General features: G+C 39.5%; 1 protein-coding gene across 1 annotated transcript; it reads right to left on the bottom strand.

Annotated features, from left to right (window-relative positions):
- Nucleotides 1–5,118: 5,118 nt before the first annotated feature.
- On the bottom strand, nucleotides 5,119–9,786 carry LOC140319583 (frizzled-7-like). The gene has a single exon (XM_072397268.1). It carries the CDS (start codon nucleotides 9,297–9,299, stop codon nucleotides 7,596–7,598), a length of 1,704 nt encoding a protein of 567 aa, XP_072253369.1. The 5' UTR covers nucleotides 9,300–9,786; the 3' UTR covers nucleotides 5,119–7,595.
- Nucleotides 9,787–24,592: the final 14,806 nt, after the last annotated feature.

Here is a 24,592-nt window from a genome sequence, read left to right as displayed (position 1 = left end):
GGCTGCTCTTGTTTTAGTGACCCTCACCACACCCCCTACACTCTAATACCTGCATGTTTACTGTTAAAATAAAGCTGATGTTCATCCCTGAAAGCAAACTTATTCAAGCATGTGTCACAAAAGTTGAAAAAGAAAAAAAAGAGATCTATAATAAGTAGCGGTTTAAAAAAAGATAAAAAATACCGTGACGACACATGACAGCTTCACAAATGGCATCACACTTCTCAGTGATGCTGTCACAATTGGAGCTCTTTTATTTTATTTATGATATCGTACGTGATGTTATCCATTCAGATAACATGTCTGTGACAGCGGAAATACATGTGCTGGTAAATATAAAATACATAACTGTTTAGCCAAAGGTTTGTTTCTAACTTTTCTTCTGTATCACATTATCTAATTCTTCAACTATCTCAATCAAATTTCTTAAAATCGCAGAATGTGTCTGCCGCTGTATTCTTTCTTTTTCTCTGTATTTGTTCTTCAAAACCTTCTTTGTTACGATCATTAAACATTGTATGTGTAATGTTTCAGATAAGCATGAACAAAGTTTTTGTTTTTCACCCAGTATCATACATCAGAGGCCTCACCAAAGTGTAGGGGGAGTTTGTACAGCGTTACACCTGCTTGGAGAGTGCTGGTCCCTATGCATAACAACTAAATTGATGTCCTGGGGATACAATGATACATTGGACTAATGACCATGAGGCCTAATCATCATGTTTACATGTATTTCTGGGTCTCTGTGACATTGCATCACAACAAGTGGGAGCTCCATCAACAGTGCCTTTACATCCATTAACATGGAAATCATGATATTAACAGACCAAATACATCATAAACTACAAATACATAAACTTAAATTTAGTGTATCTCTTCAAATGAATGCCATTCTGACTTCATTTTAGATGTGTGATTGCCTAGATTCAAACAAGTCAGTTATATTTTTGTAAGCTTTCTGCACATTTTGTAGGATCTGTAGGATCAAAATGTGCTTTTATGATAACTAGTCAAAAGAGGCAATTCTACACTTTTAAGTTTACTTTTGATGCAAGCTGTGAAAAGAGTTGTGCAAAGTCTTTTTTTGGCTCTGTAGAGAGCCCCCCTAAACCTGACATAAACTGTTGCCAGGAATGGTGCATTTAAGAACATTAAACCACATTGAATTGTGGACACAGGAGTATTTTCCATTTTCTTGTTTCTTAATCGAAATGAGGGTTGCAGAGGAACTGGAGCCTACCCCAGCTGCCACTGGGCGAAAGAAGGGGTACACCCTGGACAGCTCGCCAGTCCATCACAGGGCCACACAGCAACAAACAACCATGCATGCTCACGTGTAGCATGCTTTTTTTTGCTTGAATTAGAAAAAAGAAACAACCTTACTCGTCATTTCTGAGTTTTTGAATTAACAAAAACATTGAAAAAGAGCTGGACTTTGGCCACAAATTTGCTCTGAGGAAAAGGGTGCTTTTGTGTGTGAGGAATACTTCATGAAGGATTATTCTGAGGCTAGTTTGAAGTATCCAAAACCACAAACTGTCCTTTCCAGGCTTTGTTGGAATGACTGTTGAAAATCTGGTAAATCACACCAGACACAGGCATCAGAAAGACGTCTTTGGAGGGAACAAGAAGTTGACTTTAACATGGAGATTACTAATGAGGCCTTTTTGGGCAGGAGCACAATTTCTCCAGAGGAGTGCAGCTTTTTTGTTGCACAATTACATAAATGCATCAGTCATAAATATTCATAGAAATCATGAGCAATAAACATTTTAACACACCCAAAAAAAGCTGTTAAACTAGCAGTAAATAAAACAGTAATGTGCTGTTCACAGTCTGATACTCTAAACATTAGCTTGTTTAGAGTATACTGGTAGTTATGCTAACTGCAGTGCTAGCATTGAGGCTAAAGTCATTGGCGAATGTGTCGCTCTTTTTTAGATTAACATTTCAACATCTTGCTTTTGAGCAAAATTGTCAATACATGGGCAGTTCTTCACAGTTTCACATATATTAGTCTATTCATTGCTGAAAGTCACCCTCATTAGAAACTGTAAACTGTATATATAAATAAAACAGACATTTTACAGAAGTTACCAATATTTTATCACAAAGACAAAATGTGACAGAACAAAGTAGTACATGACAAAAAAAGAAAGGAAAAAACACAAATACATTTTATTTTCTCTAAACACATGAGGCCACAAACATTAATTCCTCCAAAGTAACCCTTGACTAGTAAGACTTACAGACCTTTATATGTTCTATTTACCCTCTAAAATGTTGTTAAAAACACATCAAATGTGTTTCAAAAAAAGTTTATTATATGTTTTGAGCTACATTTCATTATATACACAATAAAATCTTTTGGTCTTAGCTTATATTTGTCATGCAACAAGGGACATAAAGCTAGTCTGTCCTGCTTGCCAAGATAACAGACAGAGCAAAGAAAGCTTCCTAAAGAACCACAGCTGTTCTCTCACTACATCTTCCCTGATTTATTTTATCTTTATCAGCTAGTGCTCACTGGAAAGGGCTCACCTGTGCTGTTTGTTGTAATGGTGTGAGCTATCATGCTCAAAGTAAGCACTGTAGCGCACAGTCATGGGTCATAAGGGTTCTCTGCAGAACGTTCTGTGCTTCAGTCTACTGGTGTTCTTTTGTCACAAGAACTGATTGTCTAGAATTATCTCAGCGATGATTTCACTGCTCGGGAACTAGTTCTTAGGGGAAAAAAAGAGAAAGAGAAGCCTTTTTCACATGAATCAGTCTCTGCAGAGATTAAAATTCAAAGAATAAAGCTTTAAAGATTAAAGCATTTTTGTTGTGATGAATGCAGACTTGAATAAATCATGAATTGTAACACAAAGTTGCACGTACAGTACAAATTTCTGTGTTGTCCTATGGGGACAGCTTGTTAGTTTGTTAAATGAGGAGAGCAGGTGAGATCATTTGGAAATATTGTAAGCTGAGGAAGTCCAAACAAAGACAGAAAGAAAATAAGTGAGGGAAAAAAAGTGTTTTACGTCATAGTTCACCGTTGGCGCAGCAGATACAACACTTACCACAGCACTGCCATCCTTTTCTTCTCTTGTGAAACATACATTTGGTTTGCTGTACAGTTTGGTACCTCGCACACCTTCTTAGTGAACAGGAGATTTGTGGTTTCTTGAATAGTTTTGACACTACAAAAGTGTTGCTGTTTAACGCTCAAGCCACTGGAAATGACCAGTCAGCGCAGATGACTCCACACACAGCTTCAGTTTGACAGGCAAGTCAGAGGTGTGTAAATATGTACACATTTACAAATGTAAAATGAATTAATAAGAATGTGAAATAAGGGCATAAAGTGGGAGGCGGTAATATGTAAAGATTTAACTCAAATTTGTAAAAAAACATTCAATCAGCATGATAGATATTTTGCCAGGTGTTCAGACCTGGAACTTTTATCCACATATAAAAAGAAAATATTAATATCATTATAATCTCATCTTTTCATTCAGCTTTACACTTTACTCTACACACACAGAGCATCTTTTGTTGCCTATGGAAACATTTGAAAGTTGAATCTGTATTTTAGCATAATGTTGTCATGGTATCTCTCTATATGTGTGGCCAACACTTTTCTTATTGTGGTCAGAAATGTGGACAGAAAGCTGCATGAGGCCATGTGCGTATAACTCTGTAATCTATTTGTGATTGAAATAAGTAGAAGCACGCCATTGTTTCTTCTTCTTCATAATGTCACAAGTGATGTCGGGTAGCTAAAAGGTGACACTGTCATAGTGTTTTCTGCAGGTGTGATAAGAAATTATACTCATGTTAAAAAAAAAGCTCTTCATCAAAGAAAAATGCTGCTAAATCCCAACCTAATAATGATTTGAAAACACTTTGAAGTTTAAGGTCACCTAAATTTGTTTCAGTCTGGAGATGGATTCTCAAAACTTTAATGTCACAAATACATCTGCTAATTTGACAACAGCAGCATGACAGTTCAGCGCACAGTGCTAACTGAACTTCCTGTCATCTGTTTAAAATAAACACACTCCCCAAACTCCCAAAAAAACAATTTACAGACATAATGTGAGGTTCAAAACCTTCAGAACATCAACTGATTTTTGTTAGGGTCTGTGCAGCTATCTCGAGCTGTGACCACCAGAGTTCAGTATCTGGCGTGTACGTTTGCCAGATTATTTAGCCTGCATGTAACAACTATGGCCACCAGAGGTCAGTACCACACCAGACTATGTTAATGTCTGGTGTGAAAGTTATTCCACAGAGCCATCTGCTGGACTTTCAAAGAATATCTTAAAGAGAAAAAAAAAGGTAAATCACTGCAGTACTCTCAGCCGGTGGTGCTGTGGCCCTGTAGAAGCCTGGATTATTAGTGGAGGCTCACGTACACACACATATATATATATATATACACATCTATATATGTATGTACAGGGAATTTCTAAGTTCTCAACATCAGCAGCTTTCATTTTCACTGAGAATTAAACATATGCCTCCTTATCCAAAGTATACCATCTGTTCAGAATCATGTGACAAAACGATGCATCAACCTTTGGCCTTGACAGTGAGGGCATCCAGTGGCACATTTAGTGCTCATACAGTTTGAATCCACTTGTTGCTTTATACCCCTGTGATGACTCATTGCTTTCTCTTCCTGGGTGGCAATGTCACATCCACAGGCTACAAGGGGGTCGCTTAATGGTCTGACAAGTGTTGAAATTATGTCAATAACATGATGTGGCCTTTATGGTCTGACTGGCCAACATCACCAGCTTTATAATTTTTATCAAAAAGATTCTGCAGACAAGTTAGGCACAAAGTGAAGTTATACCAAATTTACTATATTCACATTAATCCAGAAGACCTCCTTCTTATTAAGATACCAAAAAAAACCAGAGCTAACACGCTGCTTAGTGGCCTTATAATACACCTCTTTATTAATGTCTGTAAAGTCATGCTTGGGTATTTAAACCTAATACGAACCCTTATGTATTTAACCGTAAATAATGATAACTAAAGATGCATTTGCACTGAGATTGAAGGCTTTTTGTCAACCACTTTGAAGGCAAACTCACCTCTAAATGACAGGGCTCAACACATTACAAACTTTATCATTTTTATTCAAACTGTACACGTACAACGGGCTTATCTCAATTAAAAAAAGGGTAAAAAAAAAAAAAAAAGAACAGAGTACCCCCCCATAAATACATTATGCCTTTAAAAATCAAAGTCTGCGTTTACTTGCACGTTTGCATATGTTCTGAGAAAAAAAATACACATACAAACACTCATATTCCTTCTGAAAAAAAGCACAATGCAAACAAGTCAGTCTGGTATCACCGACACTGGCAGATCTCAGCTGCCTCAAGACAGTAAAAGATTTACTTTGCTTTGTTTGGTAAAAATGTGGTGACTGAGTGCAGTGAAGTGTTAACCTGCCCTTCAAACTCAGTCCTTTGAGTAAAAATGTAACCAGGGCTTGAGGTATGTAGTACATTCACATAGGAAACATGGCACTGTATTATATACAAACTGCTTTTACGTATAAGATGAAGATTGGTAAAAAAAAAAAAAAAAAAGAAATATATATATATATATATATATATGCACATTTTTAGTAATAAAATACGTGAATTTAGAACACATTTTCAGAAATTTGAATAACTAGAATACCGAGCCTATCAAAGGTCATAATGCTGTGAGCTGCAGAGTACTCCCATTCATTACTTAAGAGTGACACATGCAGGGAAAATGTGCTATATGACAAGAAACAGAGATCATTGTGGCAGTCACACACTGCCTCGCAGCTGACTCAGCTTCCCCACTAACCCTCCTGTTAGTTTCATTGTTCAGTCTTGGATCGGAGGTGAACTCACTCAGTTCAAATGGTCAGTCTACTGCAGGCAACAGCAACAGGATTTCAGTTTTTTTATCGTTTTACTTTGTGTAACTGCTTATGTGACGCATGTCTTGTAGTTTTCCTACTTGGATGCATCTCAAAACTACCACAGAAAGTACCTGAACTTCCTCACTCCTCACATTGTATTATTTCTTTTTTTTTAACTATATAATTGACAAGTTTCCCTCTCCTGTATCAAAAAAACAACATCTTGTTTTCCTTATTATCCGGTAAACACGCTCAGGCCATGTAACATGTCATCCATAAACACAATCAGCATTGTACTTTTAACCTATTATGTACCTAGATGATTCTCTCCGTGGTAACGATCGAACTCCGCTAAACGCTGCCTCTACTCTGCATTCTTCAAATAAAAATATCCCATCGTGGCTGCGATCTTTGACCTTCCTCCTGACATTTCTCTAACACACAACATCAAACGTTTTAAAGTCAAGACGCAAAGAAAACACATGCAGTTTCTCTGCGATTCGGACTACCGCGATGTAGCCCCGACAAGAAAAGAATTAAAACAATAGTAAAAAAACATTAAAAAGTTCAGCCTGCTTGTGAGAACCATGTTACGGTGCACATGAAATCAAGAGAGTCCGAGGCAACTCTTGAGTTACACCGAGCAGAATACGGGCGTGAACTTGTACAGCCATCTTTAACCAGGATAAAATCACATTAGAGCTCCAGAACAACCATTTGCACTCCCACGGATTAAACCTGGATCACTGAAACGCTGCTTTGGGTATCTTAAAAGCTTTCTGGAAGAAGAATCCAACAGCAGAGGGGACCACACACAGAGACTAACAATGAGCTGTTGTGTCTCTATTACAGAGAGAGAGGAGTTTGTGTATGTATGCATGTGTGTGTGGTCTCTTTAAAATCCTAGATCCAGGCCAATCTGTGGTGTAACAGCCTTTTTAAACAAAAAGAAAAGAAGAAAAAAAACTTAGCCTAACTGTGCAAACCAGTACATAACTTCATTCATCTTCGGAGTGAACAGTCAGAAAAGGTGAATATTCATCAATTGGGAACATTAAAATCAAAAGTTTTAAAAGAAGGAGACAAAAAGAAGGTTTTGATTTCTAGGCAGCCATTTGGCACATGGAGACAGTTGATGAGCTATTCCTCTTACTTAAAAAGACAAGATTGTACTCTGCAATACTAACGTGTTTAAAGCTTCTCAGTCTTTAACTAAAAGCAGAGTATCGCTGTATAATCCAGACATCCCGAAATAATGAATTCACAGTCAGAGGGTGTGGCTGGGATCTGCTGCAGTATGGACACTGCTTGATCAGTCCTTTCAGGTAGTCCACTGACAAACTCAGGTGTGGACAAAGGGTACATTCAAATAGTTACACGGGGATATAATTCATAACATGAAAGGAGTAACTTTACTAGTCTGGCATTACAGTACATGGACTAGCATGGCCATTTGCACCAGTTTGTGGTCCAAGGATGCAAAAAACATCGTTGAAGGTAGTCAGGTGATGAGAAAAATACGGTAGAAAATTTAAAAAAAAAAAAAAGTCTGTCCAAAGGTTTAGAAAAGATTTTTTTAAATGGTTGCGAAGTGTTGCCACAACCTGTTAACACAAAACTCCAATCAAAATTATTGAAATGAAAGCTATTTGACCTTATTTTCAGTGGCTGTGGCCTTTTAAGCCTCCAAACTTCACACTGTCGTCTCTCCGTGGTTACCGTTGCTAAGACGCTTGTAAAACCTCCGCCATGACTGCAGAGTCTTCCCGGACCAGACCCAGAAACCAGAGGTGATACCCACTATCATGGTCATCAGGTATTTGATCATGAACACGGTGAAGTCCGGAGTCATGGGGGCGAAGTTGTGAACCGGACAGGGTACAGCGAAGCGCTTACAGGTCTGCATGTGCCAGGTGCGCTCCCAGTGCTCCCTGAAGGCCTGCTCGTAGAAGTAACAGGCGATCACTATGGTGGCTGGTACCGTGTAGAGCACGCTGAACACACCGATCCGCACCATCAACTTTTCCAACTTCTCCGTCTTGGTGCCGTCGTGTTTCATGATGGTGCGGATCCGGAACAGTGAGACGAAGCCGGCCAGGAGGAAGGACGTGCCGATGAACAGGTAGACAAACAGCGGAGCCAGCACGAAGCCGCGGAGGGCGTCCACGTTGAAGATCCCCACGAAGCACACTCCGGTCAACACGTCTCCGTCCACCTGGCCCATGGCGAGGATGGTTATAGTTTTGATGGCCGGAACAGCCCATGCAGCCAGGTGGAAGTACTGTGAGTTGGCTTCGATCGCTTCGTGACCCCATTTCATCCCAGCTGAGAGGAACCAAGTCAGGGACAAAATCACCCACCAGATGGAGCTGGCCATACCAAAAAAGTACAACACCATGAAGAGGATGGTGCAGCCCTCCTTTTTAGTACCCTGGGCCACAGTCCTGTAACCGTCCACCTTGAATTTATCCACACAGACGACTTTGTCCTCGAGGAAAAACCCGGCTGCGTAGGCTACAGCCACCATGAAGTAACAGCCGGATAAGAAGATGATGGGCCGCTCGGGGTATCTGAACCGCCTCATGTCCACTAAATATGTGAGAACCGTGAATAAGGTGCTCACACAGCACAGAATGGACCATATGCCAACCCACAGCCGGCCGAATTTTACTTCATCGTCGCGGAAATACATGATCCCGCTAGGTTTTGTGGGCTCACAGGGGGCTCCGCAGTCTTTGACCCCCATGAATCTGTAGCCCAGATAGGAAGGCACCTCCAGCTGCAGCGGGCAGGAGAACTGGTGGTACGGACTGTGTTGTGGTGGTCGTTGGTTCGGATGAAGAATAGGTGGAAGGGTCACAGGGTCAGGTATATTGGGCGATGACGACGAGGTCGGACTGCCGGTTTCGGATGTGTTCTGGCCGACGCAGATCTCCCCGGCTCCGTGCACGGGAAAAGCCTCACAGCGGAGCCGCTCCGGCCACTGGAAGCCGAATTTATTCATCAGGGCTTCGCATCCCTGCCGTGCCCGCTCACACAGCGACCGACAAGGGGGGATGGCCTGCTCCAAAACGGTACAGACCGGTGCATACATGGAGCAGAGGAAGAACTTCAGATCCGCAGAGCACTGGACTTTAACCAGCGGGTAGAATTGGTGTACCTCAAGTCCGGCGTCCTCTTGGTTCGTGTGGCCCAGGAGGTTCGGCATGATGGTCTGGTTGTAAGCGATGTCTGTGCAAAGCGGAATGGAGATGGGTTGACAAAACCCGTGTTCCGGGACGGATATTCCACTGTCACTGCTGTAATGCTGAGCAGAAGTGGACGAAAAAGACAGCCCGCACACCAGCCACACGATCCGCAGCAACACGGAGCCAGTGGTGAACCTGGCCGCCGCCATAGTTGAGGAGGAGGGGGGAGGGAAAGAAAAACTTTGATCCAAGTAGGGCGACTTGAAAACGGTTGAAAACAGGATCAAATCTGCAATAGCTGTGCAGATACGTGGTTTGTAGTCCAAATAATCGGAGTTAAAATTGCTTGAATCGACTTTTCTCTCGTATTTTATGAAGATAAATCCAAGAAAAACGTTCGCCGTGTCATGACTTCTTAATGTTCTTTGTAAGTGACTCCAAGCAGTCCACTCTCACTCCCAGTACGCGTTAAACAACACTTCAAATCCCGTTTTCTTCAAATTAATGCGAACTTAAACGATTCCAGCGCCTTGTATACGCACGAGTTGTTACTTGAGCGCAAAACTATCAACACACAAAGCACTAATTGCCAATATTTTCAGCGTTTTAGACTATACTTCACGCAGAACGTCGGTTCACATGCTGGGCGGTTGGAAGTCCAGAGGCTCGCTCTCCTCACTCCGTGCAGATTCCACCGGTTTCCAGGCGCCCATTCCATTCACGAGACGCCCCCCTCCTCCGACAGAGCGCGGGGTGCCTTGAAACGGATGCCGCGTCTCAGCCAATCCTAGCGTTTGTTTTCCTACAGGACTAGTTTTTGATTGGTTATTACTTCCCCACCGCAGGAAAATATGTTACAGTAATTACATTACACCAGAGATTTTTACCAAAATAATCGATTTTTCTGGTGAGATATACATGCGTTTTTATAGAGCGATTAAATTGTAGATTCTTCATGAAACGAGGAGTGTATTAGCCTTTTTTCCATGAATTTCTGAAAAAAGAAAGCATTAGCATTAGAGTGCCATAAGCTTAATTTATTTGTTATCTATTCAATTATTCATTTTTTTCTTAAGCTCTTCATGGACATATGATAACTGAAAATACTAAAATATTTAAGCTCTTGAAATAGTTAAAGCTGAATACTTAATGCAACATTACATTGGTATTCAGTCTTTTCATCAAACTATGCAGCCTAAAGCCATCTTCTGAGAGGAACTATTTTTAAAAAATGTATGTTTTATACTCACAAAGAAAAGCCATTATTATTTTTTTCTTTATTGTTTTGTCCAATATTATCATGCTTTACCCTCTACTTTAATAATCACACATTATCTGAAGTTTTCTCCTCATAAGAGACAGCTGAGTCTGAGTCCAGACTACCTGATTTTGCAGCTGTGAAGGCTAAATTCCTCCATCTCCTTACAGTCTTTACACACAGCCACTTACTGTGTGAAGGACATGTAAACACTCTGCTGCACAGTGAGTAAACCATGGAGAAAAAAAAATCTCCATGAAACCCAAAATTAATTCAAGCATCTTAAACCATCAACAGGGACAGGTACTTTATGTGGTTTGGTGGTTAAGTGTTTCATTGCAAACAATCAGATGTACTTCCTCAACTGTTTTCATCACTGTTGGGATTGAGAGCAACAACAGCCAAAACCGCTGCAATTTAGAGCGGCAGTATGATCAATCTCACCAAAGGCAACCCAATGTGGAAGGGGTAGAGGGCATTGCTGCATGGTGGCCTCTGCATTTGGTGTGTTTCTGCCCTGAGTGAAATAAAAAGATGGTGGGGGTGGGCTGCTGTGGGGGAAGGGACAGGAAGAAGAGAAAAGGTCAAAGAGGGCAGGGGGAGAAGGAAAATAAGTAGGAGGAGAGGTCCAACCAAAAGGAGTTGTCAGTAGAATCCTTTACTGTGAAGTGGCCTGCAGAAAAGTCATCAAGTATACATATACATTTCTGACTAACAACACAATAATTCATCAAGACAGTGCTAGCAAAATGTCATTCCCAAATGACGTGGATATTTATGCTTCCTGTGATACAACTGACCTCCAAAGGAATGCTAATGGAAAAAGAAAAGAAAAAGTTGATTGAACTAATTGAAATAGTCCTTCGAGGCAGGGACCCTTTAGTCTTAATCAGAAACTGCACAAATCAAAATGACACTTTTTGCCACAGGATCGGTTTCAGCTTGTCAATTTCAGCCTCAGTTTTTTTCGAGGTGCTACTACTGTGACTGTAGCAAAGAGATGTAAACAAAACCACAGTTCTCAGAGCTTTCTGCAAGCATGAATACACCATGGACTTTTAAGTATTACTGGTTATGTGCTAAACCCTGTCAAATTTTTGGTTCAAAGTCTCCAGTCATTTGGACTTGTTTGGATCGTCTCAAAGCAGTCTACTCATCATTTCCAGAGTTCAAAATAAAAATTTAGAAGTAGCAGTTAGTTACTGCCACATACCTGGTTTAAACATCCTGAAGATGTCAATTTTGCTCCAACTTTAAAAGTAGGTTGAAAAGTCATCTGGTCATGCAGATAAAACATGTTCACTTGCATAAAAGTTGTTAGCGCTGTGGTGGTTCAGTCTCACGAGAAAACATAGATACATTTATCCACATGTCCAAATCTGACAAGTTCTAAAATCCCTGGTTGTAAATTGTGAGATGGCATTATATCCATAGGCTGTTGTTTTTTGAAAGTGTTCACGTGACATAATGGGAATCGCAACTAATGTGTAAGCTGGCAGCCTGTAGACTTTTAAACTTCCTATGTGTATGAATTCTAACCATGTACTTTATCTCTTAACTCATACAGTTAGTGGGGGAGAGTTAAGTAGAGAAGATATGAGTCATAAGTGGGAGTGGAAGTAGAAAAATTCAATGACAGTGGAAAACATTGAGCAGAACAAGACTTAAAAATAATGATCTGTTGTATGGTTGTATGGATTAATGTTTTCCACCATCCCCTCTTTCCTCTATTTTAGTATATGTTGGCAAATTAATGCTAGCGAGACATGGAAAGTGGACAACGTCACTTATGGAGATGTATGTGTACGTTTGTGTGTGTGGGGGGGGGGGGTCGTCAATATGCTTTGACCTTAATCTTATCACACCAAGCAATACCCTATCAGTGTAAAAAATTAATTGTATTGATGAGTAACAGAGGAGCTTTCCCCCGTGGATTAACATAATTAATGTGAACTAAAAGCTGAATAGTAGAGAGACACATGGTGACTGTAAAGGTCGCCCAATGTTAACATGTGATAAGAAAAGCAGTTCTTATTTAAGAATGTAAGATGAATTGCAGACAGCTCATTAATGAGTCTAAATATGCTAGTCAGTGCTTCTGATAGCATCATCTGATCAATGTTACGGCTTTCGGGCATTGCAATATATGAATACTTGAGTGTAGGCATTGGTTAATTGAGCAATAGACTATAGTGATTGATTTTATGTGGTGGGTTAGGGTTAGTGGGGGGGCAGAATTGTTATGTGTTCGGTGAAACAAAATATACAAGATAATTAACTTGGTGTCATCAACAGTGTTTGTGAAGTGTGTTTAAAACGTTTTATTTTAGCATATACAATTCCGACCCATGCCATGTATGACATGTCAAGTACATGTCATACATGTGTGAAACAATGGGTAGGGATCGCATGTTTTTGGCTATTTTTTCTTAAAAGGTGTATTTGTGGATGATGCCATGCCAAACCAGGTCAAAATGCACCATCATTCTTTCTAGAAGAACATAACAGTAAAACTTACCGCAGTGACTTTGTCCACTAGTGAAAAATTTCAACACAGTCTGACTGGGAGGTCTGTGCATATACAGCAAAAGTCTATGCTAACTTATAATTCAAACTCATATTATATTTGAGAAAACAATAAAGGTTTAGCCATATAAAAACAGGGTTCACACAGAACCAAATGTTTCTGCTTTTGGACCTCAGGCTGCTGACTTTAAGGACAACTGAGAATGATTTGAGTCAGTCATGTGGTACATTTTATGGTAATTTGATGGTAAAATATGTTTCATCAGACTGACAGAGCTTGCCATGCTGTGAACTGTACATGAAAAAGACTTGCTGAGAGATTATTGTGTTTTAGATGGCCTCTGTCCCTGCCTCTTTCTCACTCACTGTCTGTGGTGTCAAACCCAGCAGTTAGTAGCCACACCAGGTCAAATGGGACGCACTTCATCATGTCTAACTGTAGCTGTTTGTTTGTGTGTGCGCATATGTTTGTGGATAGTGTCTGCAGTGGTCAAGCAGCTGTGGGTAGTCCAGCAGCCTTTCCAGACAGTCAGTCACTGTTTGGACTACAGTCTGCTGCAGCCGGAGAGAAAAAAATGGGTTAGACAAACAAGTAAATTTGCAGCAGAGGAAGAAGTGATATACACAACATAAAAAGTTTTCATGGTTTGGCTTACTCCATTCAAGTGGGATCGCTGTGTGAAGTATTAGAGCCACCATGTGAAACCAAATACTGAACAACTATTTAAATGTTCAACTGAGGAGGAAAAACACAGTTTAGTTTGGTTAAAAGATTTTCAGCTTTCAGGACATGTTGGCTTACCATGTTGGTCTAACCAGCATGTAAATGTTTCTGAGGAACACATTTGTTATTCCATGTATTTGTGTCTGTTTTTAAGTTGTGTGATTAAATGCAAAATAAGATTTTAAATTTACTGCAGGAGCTGTATAATTTCTAACGTTTTGTTGGTATACTTGTTGCATTTGAATGCATACATGCAACATTATCAATATAATCAGTTGTTACTTGTGGAACTTAAGGAAACCTTTTCAGACAAGATTAAGTTATCCAATAAGTGAGTGTCTTGTGATAAAGAGCTTAATTGCAGTAAAAATCATGTGTGGTTTCAAGTAAAGAAATGTTTTCTAAAAGTCGGCCTGGAATTATGTGAACTGTCTGTGGGTGTTGTGCAAACATACTACAAGAAAAAATACTTTTTCTCCCTTGCTCTGTGACTACTGAACCTTATAATTTTTGGGGGCCTTCCTAACAACTCACTTGATTAACAATCATCAGCAAGTGTGATCACCTCAATAAAAGGTTTTGATGTTTTGCTGGTCTGGATTATTCAGGTGTGTGTTAAGACAATGCCAAGGAGGAATTAAACATGTTTAAAAAAGCTTCTAATCTTACCAGGAGTGAACAGCCCAGCAAGTTCAGCCCAAGGTCAAACCGTGAAATGCTCAGAGAAATCAGAGAGAAAGAGACAAAACCCAAGAGCTACATCTCAGACTCTACAGGCCTTAGTTAGCCTGCTAAATCTTAAAGTGCCTGAGAGTACATTTAGAAAAGGAGTGAACAAGTATGGCTTGTTCGGAAGGGTTGCTGGAGAAAGCGTCTTCTCACTAAAAAGAACATGGCAGCAAGACTTAAGTTTGTACAGTCACAACTTAAAAACTGCAAGACTTGTGGAACAATGTCCTTCAGACGGATGAGTCAAAGTGGAGATGTTTGGTCATAACGCACAGCCCCACATTTAGAGAAAACCAAACGCAGCTTATCAGCACAAACACCTCATACCAACTGTCAAGCACAGTAGTGGACGGCTGATGATTTGGACTTGTTGTGCAGCCAGAGGACCTGGACACCTTGCAGTCACTGAGTCCACCATGGTCCTCTGTATACAAAAGTATTCAAATGTGAGGCCATCTGTCTGACAACTAAAGCTTGACTTAAACTGGGTCATCAACAGGACAATGATCCCAAACAAAGCAGCTATCTATAACAGCATGACTTAAAAAGAAAAGAATCGAGGTGTTGCAATGGTCCAGTGAATGTCCAGGCCTAAAGAAGAGTGGGCCAAAATTCCTCCAAAAAAGATGCAAAAGACTGAGAGCATCAGACAGAAAATAATTATTTTACTGCTGTTAAAGCTGGTTCTACAAGCTGTTGAATAATGGGTTGTACTCAGATTTTCAAACTCTGCTTCTGCATTTTGGCTTAGCTTTTATTGAATGAATAATGAACCAATGTAATATCCCATGTGCTGTTGTTCATTACCTCATTTTAAGGCCCGATAAGGATCTGACTTTTTTTTAATAATTGAAACCGTAGAAGTGAATGACAGTGAGCTTTGAATGACATGAAGGTACGATTTGCAGCAGATCTGTAGACAGAAATACAAATCAATGCCAAAATTTGTGAGTGACTTATATACTGCCATATTTTTTATTTCTATTTTTGACTCCACTCTCAAAACCACACTCAAAAGGCAAAAATATCTGTTGTTGCAGACCCAGGCTGAAAACTCCAGCTTTTAAGGTAAACTGGTACGCACCAAGCAAGTAGTCATGGTAACAACAATGGAGCAGAGGAGAAATAGATCACAGAGGTGAAGGTGGTGTTCTATAACATTGTGAAAGTATGCTCAGTTTCAAGTGATGCTTTAAAGCCTGGTGTAAAACAGTGCATACTAAAATTGACATGTTATGTTCTCTTCTACTCAATTTACTTAAATTGATTGAGTTGTCTCTTGCCTGATCTCGTTGTCTGACTGTGAATGCATTATCGGTGGGTGTGTGTATATATAGCATGCCAGAAGTATGTGTGGGACATGCTGTTGAGTGGTGGGGGGAGGGGAGATCCCATGTAAGAAGTCAGCAGAGACGGAAAGAGGGAGAGAGAGGAATGCAGGCAGCTGGTTTGTGTCTGTCATTGCAACACAGAGAGCCTACAGTACTGGACTAGACACACACGCACAATCTTTCACACACACACAGTGATGAAAGAAGGATTTATTTGGACCAACAGAGTGTGTGTTCGGTCCGGTGGGCAGGCAACAGGAAGCTCACTGACTGACATCTCAACTACTTGGAAAAGAACTCCAGAAAGTTTGGCCAGTAAAATACATTAATTGAATTACATTGCACTCAACATGTCGGATGCAATAGGAGTGATAAAACGTGATCAAATTAAAACAAGGTAAAGTTAGGACATTGCGAGGACTAGATAATCCTTAGTTGAATAACTTGACTGATTGCTTGGATTAAAAACATAATTCACAATGTGAAGCATGTTTGTTAAAAAGTTAAAAAGACATAGAGACAGACACGTTTCTCCATGTTAGAGGTTATGGTCCTACTAATTGTCTTTAAAACAAAAAGTATGAGGTTAAAGCAGCAACTTTAAAGAGATGATATTATGCTCATATACCAGTTCATCGTTTTCTTTTAGAGGTCTACTAGAATATGTTTAGATTAAAAATGCAGATCGTTGCTGCAGCAGCTCTAGCCACTGTGTATAAAACACTTAATGTTGGCAGTTTTGGAGCCCGAACTGAAAGGCCCCAGTCTCCTCTGATAGGTCAGCTGACTACTCAAAAATTATGGGGTATAGGACAGCTGCTCATATTTTGTTTGAGGTATGCCAAACTAACCATGAAACAGGCATGACACAAATGTGTTTCATGGTGACATAAGCATGTAACAGAAGAAAACCCCCAGTTTGGGACTTGTGGGATTTGTAACTCATAGACAGATATCATATCAATCACAATGGCAACGCTGTTATGCTACTTTAAAGCATAAATTAGGTTTATGCCGTTCACTAGCTTAGTATTGCAGGAATTTGGTCATGTATTGAATTACTTTGCAAACTCAAGTAAAGCAGGGCCAGATCATGGGAAGTTATTTTTATAATTCAACCAGTGGCACCTTGAATGACTTCTGGAAACTTCAAACCAATCAACTTAACATTTGATAAGACTTTGCTCTTAAAACCACCAAAGTCAGCTTCATGGAGGTGTTATACAAAACTGTGAAGATCGCCAAAGTCTGCAGAATTCATCATCTTTTGAAAATGTATGTTTGTACATATTTTTCACTTGTTATCCATCTGCTTGATAGTGAAATATGTCTGAACCAAAGAAGTGAACCGACAGACTAACTTAATCCCAGAGCCTAAAACATCCATGATTACATTTCTTTAAAAATATTAATTGTTATAATGCATGAATTTATTGAAGTGTGCATGGTATATTACAATTATTGCATGCTTTGAAATAATGCCATGCACATACAGTATTTTGTGTCAGATGATATAGTCAATGTGGGTCTCAAAGATTAAGGAACACTCTGGCATGTAAGTAAAAAACTGTCATAGAGCCAACAGCTCAGAGGTGATACTGATACTCTCTGCCAGATGGCAGTGAGGTAAACAGTTTATGCACTGGGTGGCATAGATCATCATATGGCCCTTCCATACTGACAACATGTGTGACAAGTGTCCTAAATGGCAGGGACCTCTCTGCCATTGGTCTCCTCCATTATTCTTACAGATTCACTCTTGAGAGTGTTGTGAGTTGAGCCCTGCAAAACCAGCGATGCAACCAGTCATGTGCTCTCTGTGCTGTCTCTGTAAGAGTTCTTTGAGGATAACAAGCTCCCTGACAAACAGTTTGACTGTGTCCATGTGAACAGTCCAGTAAAGGTCATCCATTATGTGCATACCAAAGAGTAAGAAACTGCTAACCCTCTCAGCAGGGATGTGGTGCTTCCTGCAGTTTCCTGTAGTCCACTCTCATCTCTTTGGTCTTGTTGATGTAGAGGTAGGGGGGGTGTTGTCATTACACCCACTTACTGGGTCTGGGACAACAGTCTCAGACTACCTCACTCACCATCATTGATGATAAGGTGGGGTTCAGTTCTCACCATTCAAGGCCTTTTTGTCAGGAAGTCACTGACCCAGGTGCAGAGAGAGGTGTCAAGTCCTATGTCTTGTGACTATGGGACTGTTGTCAGGGCATCATTTGAGTCCCTACAAATCTGTCAGTCTGTATTATCAGACCTGTCCTGGAGAGTGGCAGCTGCATGATGAGTTATGTTGAACTGGTTTATCTAGTTTAAGCAACATAATGGAGATATGATCTGCCTTCCCAAAGGCGAGCCAGGAGAAACTTGTATGGCAACGGTGTAATATGTGCTCACCTCGAGTGGGTATTTTAAATCACTGGATGAAACTGAAAGCTGCCCCAGCATGCGCATTCTCCAAACCACTGATACCATCACACAGTTCATCTTTCTGCTTGTGGCGGAATGCAAACCTCAGACAGAAAAGAGCTGAACTCTCGAGGGAGGTAGAAAGGTCTTAGATTTCAAATGATAAGAGCTTTCTACCTCCAATGAGAGCTTGTGTGATGCTAATATTGCTACATAAGAACCCCGCCTAGAATTGAACTAGAAGAGCTGTATTGTGACAATGATAATGACATTTTGTGTGGGAATTAGTCAGAGTTCACTTTGTCTTGCGTGTTTTTCCAGAAATGAGCATTAGCTGGAATGATGATCATATTAATGAATAATCTCATTCTGTGAAATTATATCATACATAAAATCATATAAAAGTAAGCAGAACATTCCAAAATAATGTCAGAGCAAACATTTTATAGCTTGTTGAAGGGAAGTAAAGGTCAGTTTGTAATGAAATATACAACAATATTAGACTGCAAAGAACCATGTCACAGCAAAAGTGCATGCCAGGGGGGTTGAGATTGAGTTAAACAGCGTGGAAAATCTGTCTTTTTCCTAAGAATAAGTAATTGTTCTGGTCTTTTTCTTACCCTCCCCCCACAGAACACACACAAGCACTCACAAAAGTCTTTGAGGTGACGTGCTAATTGATGCAAAGTAATGGAGGAGGTGAATTCACGCTGGCTACCCCGCTAAGCTTTCCATAGACCTTTCTTTGCTAGCATGGCTTGTTTTCCACAAATTCTCCATATCCTATCAATCCAAAATGTGTGTTTTCTGCTTTAGTTGAGAACATGCACAAACATTTGAATAAACAGAGGAGAAGCACAAATGGAGAAAAGAAGAGGAACAGAAGGAGGAAGAGGGGAATTTAGAGAAGGGGTGGGATTAAGAAGGGGGTGACCTCCTGTGGGTTTGAGGTCCCCAACACCCAGCTGTGGTCGTCACCTTGCACTGCAGGACACACACATACACACACATGCACACACACACACCACTGTGATCATCACTCTGTGGGAGTTTGACCTGAGCCAGATGGCCACTGCTCTCTTCTTTTATGACTCTCATTTTCTGTCATTCCTCACTAAACCAGCATTTCTCACACCTAAAAAAAACCTGGGCTCTTCAAATACACTTTCTGTGTTGGATACATTTCAAAACACTAGTCTTGCAATATAGTGTGAACGAGGCAAACAATGCCAAATCAATGATCTATCAATAACATGCTCATTGAATGGCTGTGGTTAACGGCCAGCAAATAAATCAAAAACGCCTCCAGCTAGTTCTAGCAAATAGCTTTTAAAGGAAGCTTTTTAATTGAGCATTTCCTTAGGATTCCTAATGTTGTATACTAAGGAATGAGATAATGAGAAAAAAGGACACCTCTGATAACATTACATTAACATTTTTTCCCCTAAATTGGCCACTAATTTTGTTTCCTTATTTGGATTTCACTCGTCATTCTTTTACAAGGTTAACAGGCGTGGGGAAGCATGAAAAATGGGCGGAAAAAAAGAGTAATTCTTATTGTGATCCATGAGAGTTGAGATGGGCTTTTGTAATAAATGTTACAAAACCATCAATCACCAAAGAGGTGTTCATATTTTATGTCACTTTTTAAAAAACTGGAAGAATCTGTCTGAATAGTCGTTCAATGGTACCATCTACTTCAAACTTGACAACTGTATTGAAACCCTGCGAATGCAGTGTTGTGCTTGAGGACATTCTGATGGGGAGGTCTTGATCTGTACGTTGCTAGGCAACATTGTCAAAAGAACTGTTACGCCATCGATGACATCGTCAATGAGGTCACACAACAGCTTTCACAACAGCAACCTCCTGGATGGCTGAGTCTAAGTCTCCGGAGGTGTCATGGATCAAAAACAACAATCAAGAATTGGCAGATGTAACAACGCTAATATCGCCAAGGTAGCAAAATACACTATAGTTTAGAAATAAATCTGTTCTATTATCTATTAGAAATCTATATCTAATGAGGACTAAGTCAAATTTCTACAGTGGTGCCACACAGAAATTAGCTAGTAATTTTTCTTTACTGATGTTACCATGTCTGTGACAGCAGGAGTTTCACTAATTTTACAAACATCTTTGATTGATTTTCATTTTGTCCAGAGGAAAGTTTTAATTCACAGACCTATAAATCTGTGTTTCAAAACATACATTAAGCACTTCAAGATTAAACTCTTCTTGGTGTCACAACACAGATCCTATACAGACTTAAATGTAATTATGAAATTAGTTCATTTTAGAATGAACACAATTTCATCGTTGAGAGTTAAGACTCAACATTTTTCATCTGACAGCTACAATTTGTTTTTGTATATCTCACTTTGTAGTAAATAATACAATTATTAAAAAAATGCAAACTAAAAGAATTAACCCATCACCCTCATCTTAATCATTTCCTTCTTAACACACTAACTGTGCCCATGCATGGAATCTAATCTTGCCTGATAACCACCGACTTGTGGTGCCACAGCTCCAGTATTTAGGCTAATGTCTATTAGCTTTACTCCAAACACAAATGCAAAACTTCCTCAACACACCAACTCTGTTTTATGTGAAAATGACTACGCTGAATACCAACAATAACAGATTATTCTCCTTTACTGAACAAATCCACATGGGTTTAAAATTCCAGAGCATCAAACTACATGCTCGGGAAAATCAAATAGCAGTTAGCAACTCATTACAGAAGCACATTCGAATTGTGAAGGTGGAACAGGATCCTCTTCAGTCAAAAATGATGAGACAGTATGTCAAAAAAACAATAAATCAATACTATCCAAAGAATTATGAAATTGTTTTCTTAGGCTTCCGACATCACTAAAGACTACTTCAGATCACTGATGACTGCTTTAGATGTGAATTCACAAGCAGTGAAATTTTACGAGTGTCAGGGGATTCACATGATACCAAAATTAAGCACCCAGAACCCAGAGTGAAAACTACAAAAGAACCAGCTTTGGCAGGAAAGAAATAAGACGCTGAAGTGGCTATAGAGGGATGCACCAGGAATATCAAATGGCTGGAATGAGCTTAGAGAAAGAATGACTGTGCCTCACCTGATATGAAGTGGTAAAAAATCTGGTTGGACATATGTGTGTCTATTATGGCCCAGGCCATATATAGCACATAGATGGACACTAGAAACTAAAGCCTAATGGTTTATGTATAAATAGTTGCATAGGTGGCTTCTTTAGGAAAATGGTGTAGTCAGTCACCATAGCGTTTTATTTTATAGTTTATTTAATAGATGCTATGATTGAAAGTAACAGATGTCCACAAAAAGTCCAACTGCATCATCGTACTAAGAGTACCTGTTAATGACACAAAGAGACGGTATCTCAGACTGTTGAAATATTACGTCAAAATTTTTAGATAAGTAAAAACATTAAGGTGTTGTCACATTATTTTGACTTGGTCACAGTGGTAGAAATGGGCTCGCATGATAATCAATTAATTATCTCCAGGAGTAAACTTAACCTGCTCCAAAATATCATTGAGCCACAATATATTCCTGAACACACCGTGTACTTACTTAAAAGATTTGCTCTGTACTAAATCATTTGTTTCATAGGTTGCAAAATCTAACTTTATTTCAAAAGTGTTGTTAAATGAATCTTGCCTTTAGGTTATCTAAAGTAGTACAGTCAGTGTTATTTATTATTCATACCAACAAATTAGTAATTTGAGCAAGTTTGACGTGCTCAGCGGTAACAGAAGTTTCACTTAATCTATTTCATATCTATGTCCTTTAGTGAGTCTTTGATGGAGATATTCAGCGCACGCATAGGTTGTTCTTCTCAGTCAAAAGTCCTCCATCAAAGGCGGCCTTCTTGTGCGCTTGTGCGTGCGTGTGTGCTAAGATCATGCCAAATTACCCAGTGCCTAAAATATTCTTTATCAAGCTCCAGACATGTGTTTTCAATGTTCTTTAAATATACAGCCTACACAGACACACACATACACAAACTCAGTGCTTTCATTGCCAGATAGTTAAAAGAAAACCCCTCCCTTCTTGTCTCTGAGACAGAGTTCAATCTATCCACTCTTTATTTCTTTTGCATTTCACTTCACTTGAAAAAAAATAAGGATGAAAAAGCACTACTGAAAAGCTAGCCTTCAGGGGTTAACCAGGTTCGTATAGGAAGAGAATACCCTCAATGTAGCAGGGTAACATACAGTATGCTATGTGATGCAATGTCAGCAATAGGCTATTTGCAACTTTTTCCCTCAAAAAACCCTCTTATATTAAGACAGTTCTTTAGTAGAATTGAAGAAGTTCATAATCCTGATTATTATGATCATTACAAGAGCAGACAAATGGAAGTTGCGTCTAAAGCAAAGCAGACAACATGGATTCTTGCAAACCATGGATTATATCCACTGAAAAAAAACTGTATCCGTGAATAGAATCTGTGATTTCAATAAGAAAAAGTAATAACAACATATATTCATGAAATATAAATGACAAAATCTGAATTTTCCCAAAGCGACATATGGTCCCAGAGTACTTGGTGGACTCACAATGTTGTGGTCAGTCAAACCACTCTCTCTTGCTGTGTCTCTGTGGCCTGGCTGCAACCCTGTATGGTTTTCACCCACCCACATACACACACACACACGAACACACACAAGCACACGTACGGCCTCTGCAGTCTTGTAAACCTAGGCTGTGTTGTTTCCAGCAGCAGTAATATTTTATGAGGATTTGGAGGAGGAATACTCGCTGCTCAGGTCACGGCATGGGGTTACCAAGTGTGTCTGTATGTGAGTGATGTTTAGAAATAACAAGGATATAGCTCTGAAATGGCAAATTAGGTCTGATTTTACTTGAAAAGGAGCCAACATGATATTTGTATGTGTGTCTTTCAAGTTCTCAGTTACCTTTTTTGTCATGCGGCCTTTGTCCTTATAAAGAAAAAAAGAGATACCAGTTTTTCCACATGGCAGTGAAGACCTGCCACGTGTCTTCGGTGTCCTCTAGTCAGCGGGAGATTCCTTTCTTTTCTACACAGTTTGAGCATTAAAGTGATTTGAACTTGTTTGAACATTGTCGAGATTGCTGCAGTTATACAGTTCGAAACGCATTTTGGTTTTAAGAGTGTGCTGATGTAATGTGTTGAAAGTCTGGTGACAAGTCTGAGATCTGTTACGTGAGAGTTACTATATGTATAAACAGTAGCCTTTTTGAGTTAAGGTTTGCAGGCTCACATCGCAATTTAAACATCCAACTGTTCAAGTGCAAACAAATACATTGTTCTTTAAGCACCTTCTAACTCTTTTACTGAAGATTATTGAAAGATGTTGCTCTGGTTACACGAATACAAACTAACTTGGAATAAAACAATTTAATATTGATGACACTGATGACAGATAGAATGTGAGCTGTACTTTACAACGTAGAGACTTCTTTGCGATAGAAACTGAATATTAGATTACAAAAAAAAAAAAAGGAGCCAGAAGCTACTGCCAGCAGCTGTGCTGCTTTAATGTCTTTATATTCAGCTCCAAGAAGGCAAAATATTAGATTTTCTTCCTCTGAATTGCCTGCCCTTGTTCTTTCATTTTTTTCCCCCCTGTTTTATGACTGGTTGTTAAAGTCAGTGCCAAAACCTGCTGGACGCTTTTATATAGAAAACACTAAAATGGCAAACAAGACCGGGTCACGAACATGGTTGAGTGGAAAGGAAAGGAAAGGAAAAGAAAGGCAGAAAAAAAATTAAAGGGAAAAGAAACAAGATCCAATATAGATACTAAATATGAGAAAGTGGCTAATTAGGACACAGTGCATTTGAACCTTATTGTGCAAAGTAATAACACTATAATTGAGTCATGCTGCAACACATTTGGCCATTTCTAATCATCCTGCAGCCTATGACTCACCCTGGTAGAGTCAAGAAGAAGCACAGATGTGTAGTTCACAGCTGTATAGTTTATTGCATAGTGTCCTTTTAAAGATGCTGATAATACAAAGGACAAATTATTTGCCCTGTGTAGTCACAAGATGAACAGTTTGTTAGATACAGAATCATATCAGAGGATCATAATCTTGGTTGTATTTCGAATAATCAAAACTCTTTCTGGTGCATGGCTCACTGACCACGAGAAGGTTAATATAAACCTTTTCTATCTGCATCTTTACAATTAAGCTACAATTCAATTAACAATACAGAGACAATGTGCCACAACTGTACTTTACAACATTGCGAAAAACTTGGTTATATCATGTTGTATCGTTCCAAAGGCATGGATAGCACTGGGTTAATCTGTAGTGCTGAGTGTCTGCGCCTTACAATGTAGCCATACCTCGTGTATTTCCTGATTCTTGGCATGTAAAAGATGATGTGTGTTTGAACAGTGTTGTTGCTGCTTTTGCAGTTCAAGTGAGTGAGACCTCTGCTGTTCAAATGCACACATGAAGAATTTTATCAACCCATATCTACACATAATAATATCCATCATGGG

This window comes from Leuresthes tenuis, unplaced genomic scaffold, assembly GCF_036924035.1.
Source record: "Leuresthes tenuis unplaced genomic scaffold, fLeuTen1.0.hap1 SCAF_12, whole genome shotgun sequence".
Classification (NCBI taxonomy): Eukaryota; Metazoa; Chordata; class Actinopteri; order Atheriniformes; family Atherinopsidae; genus Leuresthes; species Leuresthes tenuis.
Note: the sequence above shows the minus strand (reverse complement) of the source record. Positions and strands in the feature narration are given on the sequence as shown.